Below are 15,000 nucleotides of genomic sequence, written 5' to 3'. Positions count from 1 at the left end.
ATGTGCAGTTTAGGAATTTAATCTCGACCCATGTAGTTTAAGGAAAGAACCAACATACGCCGGGGTTACAACTAAGGCCATCTGTTGTGCGTATCTACGCTGTGACGTCACGAGCATGGCGTGCGCCACTGTCAACAAGTTTAGATTAGTCCTCCCTATGTTTCGTTAAAGAAAACTAGATGTAGGAGAGAATGTTTAAGGGGTAGCTATAGTATTAGTAGAAGAGAGCTAAAAATACGATTAAAAGAAGAAGAGTGAAGAAAATTCTTCACACTCTTGGGATAAAGGGGAGAAAAAAGGGAGAGGGGTTAGTTCCGGCAAATGTGATTCAACTACTTGTTAGTATGAGTGAGATAAGGCTACTGGCTGAATGATGAGTGAAGTTGTTCTTCACATCAACGTCCGTTTAAAGTTAACAAAACGCTGTTAACGTTAATTGAAATCAATTGAATCAAAAGTTATGCTTTCACGTGAATTTTGGGAACATTGAACCACGCAGGCAATGCTTCACGGAAGCGTTAAGTTAAGCATATGATCAGTTTTAACTTTAAACGTACGATGCAATAATAACAGAAGGATTAAAAGTACTCAATTCTTCCCACCCTAGGGGTACGGATAGAGCAAACAAAACGTAAGCCAATAACGGTCGAGTTCAGCAACAAGTCCGGCCAATGACAAATTAAAAATTATGGGGGTGAATCCCAATCCCGGTCTGACACCCAACGTTTTACATGAAATGTCTTTCCATATAAAATGACTGGCGTGATGAAAGCTTTGAATTCGTCGCCTGACGAAAAGGAGAAAAGTTACTTCCTTTTCGGCGTTTAAAGGTGAAAATTTGCTTGACACTAGTCTGAATGATAAATAGAGACAAACTAGGTCTATGGGGACATCGTATTTCTGACAGTGAGAGTCTTGGATGTCGTCTTTAACATAAACGTTTAAGATGGGAATATTAAAAACAAAACTTATTTTCAGCACGAGCTGAAGGATGTCAGGGGGATTATAGCAACATGACAAGTTGTCAAGGCAAAAATTAAATTTACGCTTTGAGGTTAAAGCAAGTGATTGACCTGGAAAATGCTGCTGTACGACTTGGCAATAATAATAAAGGCTTACAGTTGCGCCATATAAAAGTGAATGAAAATAATGAATGATGTTCATGGTACCGTTATCCTCAAGCAAAGTGAATCGTAGACAGGCTCTAATCTCCGGTGCTAGGTCTACATGTGTGACCTTTGCTAAATCCGCCGTCAGTGCACAAGGTTCATTTCTGACTGCTAAGGTCTTAACCTTGCGATCACGCGGCTCTTTCTGAGGGCGGGTTTCAAATCCTGACGGGGATGTTTTAGCGTCAACACGGGTTAGAGCGGAAGTTACGGGCTTAAGAACTGGACAGTCAGGCAACGTGAGCACTGGTCCATGGGATGGTACGGTTTTAGTTATTGAATTTACCGGCACAGGCCTCTGCTGGCCATCACGCACACGGTTAGGTTGAGTGGTATTTGCGCTACCACTTGGGGGGTCCATGTTAAGACAATGAATGGGTTTTTCTCCGGGACGGACTGTCACAGGCGGCAAAGACAAAGGGGGTTGAGGGCGATGAAACGCTGGTGGCTTAAGGTTGGGAGATGAGGACGGAGCACGTGGGACTGACACAAATTTACTAATCGTATGCCGTGTTGGCAACATAGTACTGGAATGTGACGATTAAACAGGTTGGGGAGTTGATGCAAAATTAATTACATTGTGCTTTACTACTGATATATTAGAAGTAACAATTAGGGGACGTGTCACTGAAGGTGTTGCACTCGAAGAAGAACAAGACTGATTAGGTTTGATAGTTAAATTAGGATGAGCCATTAGGCTATTGAAAGCAATTTCAACTTTACTTGAACAAGCAGCAAGTACGGGATAATTTAATTTAACAATGGGATGGTCGTAATGACGTCTCCAAAAATTCTTGTAATTAAAAAGTTCATCTCTTACGTTACCAATAAGGGTTCTAAAATGACTTACGGCTTCTGGACCCATGCTGGGAAAATCTACAGAAGCCAGAGCATGAAGTGCTAGGTCTGCGTCCTCACAAACAAAGGTGAATGTTAATTCCTGTTCCTTGAGCCTAGCGTTAATCTCCTCGGGGCTAAGCGTTTCCGCCTTAGGCGGTGAAGGGTTGTTTACGTTAAACATGAAGTCCGCCATCTTGGATTGACCACGTTTTGATGAACGGATTCGTAAAAGCAAATAAGGGATAACTGAATTTTCAAAAGGAACGTGAAAATGAAACGTTACACATTATTGAGATAAATGAATATTTAAATTTACTCATGATGGGGGAACAAGTTAAATGGACAAAAAACATATAAATCATGAAATTACTTAAACATTCAAAGTGACCGGGTCCAACAAAGCAGACGATGCTCGGTCACGTGACAAACTTTACTGAAAGAAATGACATACGCACTTGGCGATAAATGATTGAATCAAGTTACTTTAAAGTAAAACATTAGAAAGCACATGGGCTTATGAATGCAAAAAAAGGTAAGTTAAAGGTGAAAATAACAGGTTGAGGCTGACACTGTTGTGACGATTTCACAATTACGGGCGCACTAAGGCGACCACTGATCTATTCAAAATGTAGATAGGCGCGCAAGGCAACGACTTTAAAGTGAACTCTCGTGGAGGCTAAACAAATATAAAATTTCCCTCACGCGGAGGTAAAACAAAAATATCCTCGCTAAAGGACAAAAACAATATTTCCTCGCTAAAGGAAATTAAATGAACTACACGAAGTTATTTACTTACGGTAGCAAACAGTTGTGTACCCTTAGTTTGGGTTGTAAACAAGATCCGCCATCTCGGAACAAACACGTGGAATGAAACGGACTTGGGGTTAAGTTTCTACGTTACTCGTAAGAACACTTAAAATTATGTTACGCCAATTCGCTCTTTAGGACAAGGACACGTGCTAGGTATACGGAAAACGTTAGTTAGAAAAGTTAATATTGGTTAGGGAAGGTAAACGACACAAAGGAAGGTAGACCAAGGTACAAATTGTTACAAATTAGATGCTTAGCTAGCAAAATTAGTTGACAGGACGAGTACACCGGCGCTCTAGCTGAGCAGAAAACACGGGCGTCTGAACAACAAAAAACCTTAGTTCAAGTAGCTTAGAACTTTCTGGTATAAGAGGATTCCGCCACACGTGGGTGAACGGATCCGAGACAAAGTGAAGTTCCTACGACAAATTCTAGTCTTTCTGTAGAGAACATTCAAGCAACAAATTAACCTGGTTACGTAGCTCTTTCCTTAAACACGTGGTCGATACAAAAAGATCATGATGATTACAAATTTCTCTTCCCAATTAAAGTCTGGGCATTACACATTCGACAAACTGGCTGTGTGCGTGTGGGTAAGTGATATAGCGAGTTACTATATGCTTAATCAAGCTAATTAATTACGTTAATGCTTCACAAGTCAAAGGTAAAAGATCCGGTTCGAAGGACCACTCGTGTGGAGAATTTTTTAATGGTTATGTTCTGAGTGGGAACTTAGTCCGGGAAAGTCTCCTTATAACAGTTACACAAAGTTCAACAGGGGAGGATATGAGCACTTACTCTCGGGGCACAAACACCCTGCTAATACTTTACTGTCACAATTCACAAACCATCACTCTCAAATACAAAAGTGAAATTTACTGTCCAGAGGCCGGAGTACTCCACACGTAGAATTTGCAATAATTTATGGCCTACTCTAGCCTTGTCAGGTCTATAGTCATCTCATTCTCAGGCTCTGTTCCGGCTCCGTCCCAGCTACCCCAATGAAATGCTGGACAGGTATTTTACGTTAATGTAATTAAGACAAAATCCAAAATGGGAGCAGTGATGTAAAGTAGTTTAAAAGTTTAAAGATAAGGATCTTTACCTTCGAAGCAAATATATTAATGCAAAGTTTCTCGCTGTTACCACCTATAGACTTGCTTAGGTTTTCTCTTTAAATATTGGGTACTTTGTCCCGTGATCAACTATTCATTTCACACATTAAAATAAATGAGGGAGCAAAAATACTAAGGAGGTTTAATTAACCTAATATTGATTTATTCACAAATTTACATTAAAACAAAACGGACATCTTAACATCACAAAAATGGAATAATAAAGAGAATGCAAATAAAAATGATGAAAATCAGTTAGTTAGACACGTGGTCTACAATAATGAATAATCAAAATGGGGTCGGACATGTGGCCCATGTGACCCAGAGACTGTGTTAGTCTCAAAAGGCAAAAAATTGTATAGAAAAAATATATATACACACAATCCCACCGCACACAGTCCGAATAGTGTAATTAGCCAGGTTCCCTATAAAGTTAAAATTATTCTAAGCTAATAAAAAATGGGGGAAAACTAAATGGCCATTGATGTAGTACCTGCACTCCTATGAAGTTTAGTCCTATGCCCGTGATAGCTGTTGACCTGGTTGTTGCACTAATGGGCACGTTGCACTCTTGCCTGGCTCACCCCAAGAATTTTCACTGTGGCTGCAACTAGGTACATCAGGGTCCTCTTCTTCTCAATCTCTCCGACCGGCAGCAACCCTTTGTGAGTCGAGTTTTGGGAGAGAGAGTGCGGGGTGGGGGGGGGGGGGTGAGCCAGAAGTGCACGGGTTCAATGACCAGGCAGGTCAGCAGGCTAGGGCAGCTTCTCGTAGAATGGGGTCGACTCTACGGTCGAAGAGATCACCTGGCTTCACCTTTCCAGACAGGTGAGGAGCTTGATGTGCACGGTAATCCATTGAGGGTGCCATATCGGGACTTCAGGACAGGGCAATATTTTGTTGCAAGGAGTGCAGAGGAGGCAGGATTTTGTACTAAATACTTAGAGAAATCTTGCTGCTCTAAGGGAGTTTATATATACAATAATCCAACCTATTCTGGCTTGCTAAAAATAATATTTTAAATGATTAATTAGCAATGGACTGGTACGATGGGCATACATCTTAAAATTAACAAACCTTAATTGGTATTGAGAAATATAAGATGAATTAATTCAGCAGTATTGGAATTTATATAAAATGTGCAGTTTAGGAATTTAATCTCGACCCATGTAGTTTAAGGAAAGAACCAACATACGCCGGGGTTACAACTAAGGCCATCTGTTGTGCGTATCTACGCTGTGACGTCACGAGCATGGCGTGCGCCACTGTCAACAAGTTTAGATTAGTCCTCCCTATGTTTCGTTAAAGAAAACTAGATGTAGGAGAGAATGTTTAAGGGGTAGCTATAGTATTAGTAGAAGAGAGCTAAAAATACGATTAAAAGAAGAACAGTGAAGAAAATTCTTCATATATATATATATATATATATATATATATATATATATATATATATATATATATATTTATATGTATATATTTATATATATATATATATATATATATATATATATATATATATATATATATATACATATGTATATATATATATATATATATATATATATATATATATATTTATATATATATATATATATATATATATACATATGTATATATATATATATATATATATATATATATATACATATATATATATATATATATGTATATATATATATATATATATATATATATATATATATATATATATATATATCGATATATACATATATGTATACAGTATATATATATATATACATATATATATATATATATATATATATATATATATATATATATATATATATATATATATATATATATATATGTATATATATGATATATATATATATATATATATATATATATATATATATATATATATATATATATATATATATATATATATATATATATATATAAATATATATATATATATATATATTTATATATATATATATATAAATATATATATATATATATATATATATATATATATATATATATATATATATATATATATATATATATATATATATATATATAAATATACATATATATATATATATATATATATATATATATATATATATATATATATATATATACATATATATTCATATATATATATATATATATATATATATATATATATATATATATATATATATCCACCAACAATGTGGGACCACCCGTTTTGTGTGTGGAAAACCTACTGGGGAAACGGTATATAATGGTATAACAAACCTTTTCTTCTCTATACTTTATGTTTTTGAGCGTATAATAAATCCATGGAAAACTGCACAAATTATCTTTATTTTATACTAATCACATATATTTCATTTACTTGTTGACATTCTAAGGGTCGGTTGTATTCGCTCCAGTTCATTCGTGTGTAGGAGACCAGGGATCTCTGGCACACATTAAATATTTTTATTTCTAAATATCAAATATTAAGTATTTTGGGCCTTTTGTTTACATGAATGATAAATATAAATATTTGACTGTGATTACCTTTCCTTGTAACACAAACAATGATTCATTTCGAAATAAAGACACAACTGTGTTTTGAAAAATATTTTTCACATGAGCATGCTTGTCCCGTATGCGGGGTAAGTTGGTACACACTAAGGGGCAAGTTGGCACACATTTTTTTTTTCTTGCTCGATGAGCCAATAGTTTAAAAAAAAATCTTGATTCATCCCTAAGGTTAATTATTGATAGGGTTTCATGAATAACAAAATAAAAAGTCATTGAAATAATAGTGAGTACAGCTTTAAAGCATCATTTTCAACTTATTTTGTTAATCACAGATCTGAATATCTCAAAAGTATAAATATTAATTTTGCTAATCACAGAAAACAGGTTAAGGTAAACAAACAAAATTAGATACTATATAAAGTCCAGAAAGGAAAACTTATCCTATAACAGCTTCAATTAAAAAAAAAAAAAACATTAATGTGAAAATTTTGAGAATTAGATAATCACAGTTGTCAACTATAGATGTCAAAGTAAAACTTCTTGATCCTTGAAAGTCGCCTTTGAAAATACATTCATATCACAAAATATATATTAGCATTAGAGTGATATAAATGCATTATATTAGTGCTCCCTTTTGTTGGTGATGCTTACATCTCAGACAAATCATAGACAGAGGACTTTCTTCTATATATGCACCCAGAAAATATTATTCCTAAAATAGCCCTCCGTAACACATCAAGTGGAGTTGAAGCTGACTTTTTTTTTTTTTTTTTTGTGAGTGTATCCTAGCTATGCCTGAGAATCAAATAGGAAAAATATTGTAATAATGTCCAAAGTTAACGCTTCGAGAATAAATAATATGTATGTTGGGCAAGTGCCAACATGCTCCAACCAAGAAAATTTTATTAGAATTGTATCTAACAAATAACCTAACTGTTAGGAAGCTTAATCTTACTTTCAAATAATTCCCATATTTCAATCTATATATTAGTAAGAAATCATTTGGCATGTCAAGTAATTGAGCAAATGTTTCAACAGAGAGAAGTAGTTACTCAGATTTTACTTATGTCCATATATTCACGCTCCGGCACAGTTTCCCGATGGCAATTTATTGGTAACTGAACAATCATGTAGCGATAACTTGGGAGGGATATCAGAACAATCTATCGTCAATCATATAAAATATTTCAACTGTGTCAACTTACCGGTTCTTACCCCTGTAGTCAACTAGCCCCGGTCTTCACATACAAGTTTTAGAACTTCTGCCCATATACCATGTCCCCTTTTACTTTGACCAATAGGATTACTGGTTTCCTTATAATCCTACCCCATTTTTCCCCACCTCATTAGAAGTATTTTTACCCGCGATATTCAAGAATTCTACTTGACCTAACCCTTCTTATACCGTATGTACCCTTCCCTTTATGCAGTACCCATATGTACATATTACGTTTTAGGCAATGATTATTAGTTTTCTTATAAACCCTCCTCCTTTTCAGTCCCGTCTTTCAAGTGTTCTACTTGATCTGACCCTCTAATACCGTATGCACCCATTCTTTTATGCAAAACCCACATGAATATATTGTGTTTTATCCTAGCCATTTTTCTAATAGCGTATGTTTATGCAACACCCCCTGGACATATTATTTTTTACCCTGGTTATTCCAGTATACAATGAGACTTAATCCCCTAATACCGTTATTATGTATTCGTTGATGCAATATTCACCTGTATATTTCTATTTGTTTCCATACCCCTTTCAAACGTTTTCTCCCTTGTTACTAAATTTATTTCGGATATCATACTGTGAAACAGGTATAAACCTCTCATATTCATAAGTTTAAAATTGTAAATATTTAAACTACATACATTTTACTTTACAATTTTGGTCAGTTCGGTTTTTTTCCTTTGTTACTACCTTGATACACCCAGTTTTCACATAACTACTTGCTCTTAACAAGTTTCCCATTCAAGTTCATTCAAGTTGATTTAAAGACTCTGTTCTGTTCCCATTAACCAATCACGTACTCATATGTATGGAAAGTTACCACAGGGGGGGGGGGGGGGTAATATTTCTCCACCCCCTTTTTTTATCACTTCAAGTGCTCACATCAATCCCTTCCCATACCTTTTTCGGTGTTAAACCTTTGTCCGTGTTCTACTACTCCTTACGTGTATTATTATGGAACTTCCTATAGAAACGTGGGATGGTTATTGTTATCCATACTTAGAAGCCGCAGGGAAAGGTGATAACTATGGTATGCCAAATGTAGTTAACACCTTCCTTAAAGAACATAACGTCATACCGCAAAAGTTACAGTGGTCGAAGTGTCTTCGTGGTTAGCATACAGGGAAGTGATCCTCATCCTTCGAAAGCCCGGTCATAAAGTCATTATCTTTTTTTCAAGTTTAAGTATCTGGATAGGGAATGCAGTTTATCATTAAAGTTATATTTATGTTAGTGTGCGCAGCTCAACATTACCGCTTGCCAGTACATGTGGAGCTGGATGTTGTTATTTTTCGGCGAGCGTAGAAAGCCCATGGCCGAATGGAAACCATTAGATTTAGGTAAAACATGACTAACATCAGCCTGCACAGCTCAACATTACCGCTTGGAAGTATATGCGGAGTTTTATGGTTCTGTTTTTTCACGAGGAAAGCGAGCACACGGCGAAGCAAGAACCATTAGGTTTAGGGTAACAATATTTTTCAACTGAAAATATATTTTCCTGTATTATTATTATTACTACTATTACTTGCTAAGTAGCAACCCTACTTGGGGTGAGCAGGATGCTATAAGCCTGGGTGCCCCAAAAGGGAAATAGCCCAGTGAGGAAAGGGAACAAGGAAAAATAGAATATCATAAGAACAGTATCATTAAAATAGATATTTCCTAGATTTAATATATACACTTCAACAAAACAAGAGGAAGACAAATTAGATAGAATAATGTGCCCGAGTGTACTCTCAAGCAAGAGAACTCTAACCTAAGAGACAATGGAAGACTATGGTACAGAGGCTATGGCACTATCCAAGACTAGAGAACAAAGGTTTGATTTTGGAGTGTCCTTCTCCTAGAAGAGCTGCTTATCATAGCTAGATAGTCTTTACTACCGTTACCAAGAGGAGAGTAGGCACTGGACAATTACACTGCAGTAGTTAACCGCTTGGGCGAAGAAGAATTGCTTGATATTCTCAGTGTTGTCAGGTGTATGAGGACAGGGAGAATCTGTAAAGAATATGCACGACTATTCGGTGTATGTGTAGGGAAAAGGGAAAATGAACCGTAACCAAAGAAAAAGATCCATTGTAGTACTGTCTGGCTAGTGAAAGGACTCTAAATTCTCATTAGGTATAAGGTTGGCTTAGGCATCAACCACCCGTTCAGATACTACCTCCAGAGAGTTATGGGTTCCTTTTGACTGGCCTGACAGTACCACATTGGATCCTTCTCTCTTGTTACAGTTCATTTCCCTTTTGCCGAAACATACACCGAATAGTCTGGCCTATTCTTAAACATTCTTTTCTGTCCAAATACAACTGACAACATTGAGATCACCAAACAATTCTTCTTCACTCTGCACTGTAATTGTCCAATGGCTAGTTTCCTCTTGGTAAGGGTAGAAGAGACTCTTTAGCAGTGGTAAGACGACCTTCTAGGAGAACGGCACTCCAAAATCAAACTACTGTTCTCTAATCATTGGTAGCGCCATAGCTTCTGTACCATGGTCTTCCACTGTGTTGGGTTAGATTTCTCTCGCTTCAGGGTACACTCGAGCGCACTGAGCTATTTTCCCTGTTGAAGCCTCTTGGGCTTATAGTATCCTGCTTTTCCAAACAGGGTTGTAGCTTAGCAAGTAATAATAATAATGATAATTATAATCAATAATAATAATAATAATAATGATAATAATAACAATAATGATAATAACAATAAACGGATTTTGAGCGAAGCAAAAAATCTATTTTTGGGTGAGATGGCGATGATGTCCTGATGGAAGGCTCCTTTAGTAGCTTCAAGAGGGTATATATGACTACAATGATATTCCCAGAGAATCAAACCAAAGGTTTCACAGAAGTCTAACTTCTGGCCCGAGTACCCTTAATATTCACTCCCAAGGGTATCGTATATAATCAGGGGACGTATTCTTGACATGCCACATGGCAATCTGCATCCCGAATAGTCTTTACTCTTCGAGGGGGATACGTGGAAGAATTAGAAGGGTAGCCCCATAAGAGGTTACCCTGGTTCCCCTACTACTATCATATCACAATTCTGCCAACTCCCTCTGGCGGTCATTCCTTTATTTGTAGCGCCTCGCTATGGTGGCGTTCCCTGTTGATGTGACATTTTCCATTGATTTCTAGGAATCTTTATACTTTCTACGGCTTCTTTCTCCATTTAGAGAGTTGAGTATGCATTCTTTATAATATGTATTTTAGTTCCAGCCTTCCAATGAAATTAGTGTAATTTTTGTGTTTGGATCTACACCGATCACTGGTGTCGCCACATGCGCTGTCGTTTTTTGGGCATATGTTATTTAGTTAGTAGAAGGACATTTCCGGTTTAAATAGCATTAATTGTTATTATGAAGCTATTTAGTCATTTTATTTTGTAAAGATATTTATATGCATAAGTTTCCCTTTTTCTGTGTCGATCTTATATGTCAGAGTTTTGGTGATTTTAGATAACCAAGATCTCGCCTTGCCTAGGTAACCCAACCTAGACAACATATACTTTCGACATTTCCCTGGTTACCCTTGTGTATCGATTATCATTCATTGGAGATTGATATCTCCTGGAATTATATTAGCCGTTACTAGTCTCGAAGAGAGAGTTATAGGTAATCTCTCTTCCCTTTGGGAGTAGTCTTAGGAAGGTTCCTTCAGTAGCTTCCTGACGATATATCTGACTACAGTAGATATTCCCAGGGAATTAAACTAAAGGTTTCACAGAAGTCCAACTTCTGGCGCGAGTACCCTTAAGGTTTCCCTTTAGGATATCGTTTAATATCAGGTGACATATGCTTGACACGCCACATAGCTATCTGCACCCCACATAGCGTTTACGCTTTGAGGGGAAGTGTGACAAGTATCAGGAGGAGAAGTTACAAAACTCTCCTCCTGCATTATTGTTACGGTACCTAGCAATGTAAACAAACCGCCGCCATAGCCGGCCGCCATCTTGGTTTACGTCACAACCGTGCGCTTCATTCCTGATTTTATCCAGCGTAACTGTCAGCCTCCATGATACAATAAGAAAGGGAGGGGCCTGACAGGCCAGAATAGAGAACGGGGGCGGGTCTAATAATAATAATAATAATAATAATAATAATAATAATAGCGATTGCATCTCAACGGGTGGCTGGTACCCAGCCAACCAATACCTATGTAGTAAATAACGAGATTTCACCGAATTTGACTTAATTTCAATTACCAGTCTTAGTGAGTGTGTAGTGGGGAACGAAGTATCGAACTGGTTGTTCTGTTCGTTTGCGGTTGGAATCAAGGTCAAATTCTTTTAAATCACGCATTTACTACAGGAAACCATATTTCCTGTATATACTCCATGTCTCAGTATGGACGGACAAATAAAACTAAGTCAAATCAAATTTCATTTATTGAATTTGGGTACGACTGTTCGTATAGCACTCGGACGTTGCTGCAACACGATGTCTTTACTTAAGGTATTCAGACTCTTTATACATACACCATTACATTTAAACAATCATGATAACTACATTTTGCTGATCCAAACAAAAGGCTTAATAACATCAATTTAATTTCTTGCTTATTTTATAAAAGTTTGTCCGTTCAGTCCAACGTCCAAAGCTGAATGACTTGTTCACCGCTTAAGACCAACCGAGCAAAACTTACTGACATGCCGCCTACTGGACATTCCATACATCAAGGAAATTAATTTTCCTCTTATTCATAAATTCAAACGTGGAAAATTACCTTTCCTGTAAATACTCCATGTCTCAGTATGGACGCACAAATAAAACTAAGTCAAATCAAATTTCATTTATTGAATTTGGGTACGACTGTTCGTATAGCACTCGGACGTTGCTGAATATAAAGAACGGGGGCCTTCGTTTGTAATGAATAAATGTTAAACATATTTGGATCAGCATTATAATGAACAAATACAATACTTCTACAAGCCAAGACTTAGAGATACTTTTAACATTTCATCGATACTATCTTTCACATAACTGTCTTTTGCGGTTTTGCTAGCCCAACGACCATGTCGTTTAAACATACGATCTTTGACACCGTTGTTAGCTGCTGCGGTGGCTCCTCCAGATTTCTGAAAGCGCACAAACGCTCCATGATATTTTGAACTGGTAGAATCTGCCCTTGATTTCTTCAACAAATCTGGAAGTAGGTGCACTTTTCCCGCCATCACTTCTGGGAGCTGATCAATTTTGGTCTTATGGATCTGAAAAAAACACACGTAAAGTCAATGGTTAATAAAACTGAAAATGGACATAACTTCAATATAATACATTTAAACTTTTAAAGACCAATTCAAATATAATTGCACCTCCGCAATACTGCTTGTGCTTTCAAACATGGTAATACTGCCTTTGTTATAACTGCGCCTCCGCAATACTGCTTGCGCTTTCAACCTCAAGTACGGCAATACTGCCTTTATATAACTGCACCTCCGCAATACTGCTTGCGCTCTCAACCTCAAGTACGGCAATACTGCCTTGTTATAACTGCGCCTCCGCAATACTGCTTGCGCATCCAAGCATGGCAATACTGCCTTTATTATAACTGCGCCTCCGCAATGCTGCTTGCGCTTCCAAGCACGGCAATACTGCCTTTATTTATATAATACTTTTTTTTTTTAAGTAAAACTGCCCTCCCGCAATACTGCTTGCGCTTCCAAACACGGCAATACTGCTTGCGCTTCCAAACACGGCAATACTGCCTTAATTTATATTATAATTTCTGAAATATTACTGCACCTACGCAATACTGCGTGTGCTTCAATTACCACTGACTATTTTGCATCTCCGTCTTTAAAGTTATGATTTGAATGCAGTATCAAGTTTGTCAATTTCATAAAACCAAAAATTAGACACAGTGTAACTTTTATACAAGCAGTTCCATACGAGGGACGTAGCCTCATATTCGCTGCAAATATAATATTGAATAACTTATTGAAGAAAAATCAACTTTCAGTGCCAACATACGGAAATTCAAATCAATATTTCCAAACATACCTTTTCCACTCCTACTTGACACATAATTCTCTCTGTTAATTGGTAAATTGAACCAATTAACTACCTCTGGTATAAATGACCCTGTTGGACAAAGAAATGGCCAAAACAAAGCTGATTTCCAGCAAGGCACAACAAGAACACCAGCAGCTTTGTCAAATACCATTTTCTTGATAACCTGTGTAATGACAGTGATTGGGGGAACAAATAATCCGAACTTTCTTCCCCAATGTTCTGAGAAAGCGTCTATACCGTTACACGTGGGACACCAATATCTTGAATAATACGAATACAGTTTCGCATTATGTTCGGAAGCGAACCAATCAATATGTGTATTTCAAAATCTAGCCTGAATCATATCAAATATTTTAAATGAGATACTCCAGTCATCAATGTCTATAATCTTTGACAGATAATCTGCTTTTTCATTTATTGTTCTAGGAATCCATTCCATTTCCAACAAAATAGACTTTGCAATACAAAATCGAAAAATATCAATAACTATACTTTGCAATTCCACCTTCATAGAACCTTTCGATACGATAGCTTCAACCCTTTGATTGTCAGTAAACCATTTCACCCTCTGACCAGTCAGAATATGATCTATTGACTGTAAAACACGATAAACAGCTACCAATTCTCGCCATGTCGAAGACTTTAGATTTTCTTCAATGGACCATGTACCATATAAAATACCAGTTCTCGCACTGACTGCATAGCCAGCAAACCCTGTACTACTAGCGTCAGAATACACAATTTTTGAGCATTGAAAAGACACATTGATGTATTTTATATTCAGTTCCGACAGAGATATCTGCCAAAATTCTAGTTGTCTCTTACTTTCATCAGAAATTTTTATATACTGATCCCAGTGACAAGCAGCGAGTACGTCAATACTTAAATTCCGGGTCATTATTTGAGAAACTTTTCCTATGACAACACTCATTGAATTAATTTGACCAATACAGCTCGCTACCTTAACATGAACGTATCTGTGTACTTTAATATTATTCAATATTTCTGAAATCGCATTGATGCACTTAAGTAATCTTCGATCAGGGATGAATATCGAACTGTTTCCGGAATCAAGCATCACGCCTAAAAACTCCAGAACCTGAGTGGGTGACCAAATACATTTCGTTGCATTCGGGATAAATCCCGATGACAACAGATCATTTTTTATATGCTGGCTAAGTTTAATTGCACCATCAAGAGATTGCGAACAACCGTATCCATCATCTAAGAACATGGTGACAAACCTTCCCTCACCGCGCCATTTCTTCAGCAGCGTTCTTGTCAACTTTGTAAACATATAGCAGGCGCTTGAAATTCCGAAAGGGAGAACACTAAACT

At 36.7% G+C, this 15,000-nt stretch overlaps 1 protein-coding gene across 1 annotated transcript; it reads right to left on the bottom strand.

Moving 5' to 3' along the window:
* Positions 1–13,984: 13,984 nt before the first annotated feature.
* On the bottom strand, positions 13,985–14,896 carry LOC137656276 (uncharacterized). The gene has a single exon (XM_068390447.1). It carries the CDS (start codon positions 14,894–14,896, stop codon positions 13,985–13,987), a length of 912 nt encoding a protein of 303 aa, XP_068246548.1.
* Between the last annotated feature and the right edge of the window lie 104 nt (positions 14,897–15,000).

The sequence above is a fragment of the Palaemon carinicauda genome, chromosome 17, assembly GCF_036898095.1.
Source record: "Palaemon carinicauda isolate YSFRI2023 chromosome 17, ASM3689809v2, whole genome shotgun sequence".
Taxonomy (NCBI): Eukaryota; Metazoa; Arthropoda; class Malacostraca; order Decapoda; family Palaemonidae; genus Palaemon; species Palaemon carinicauda.
This window is presented reverse-complemented; position numbering and strand designations above follow the sequence as displayed.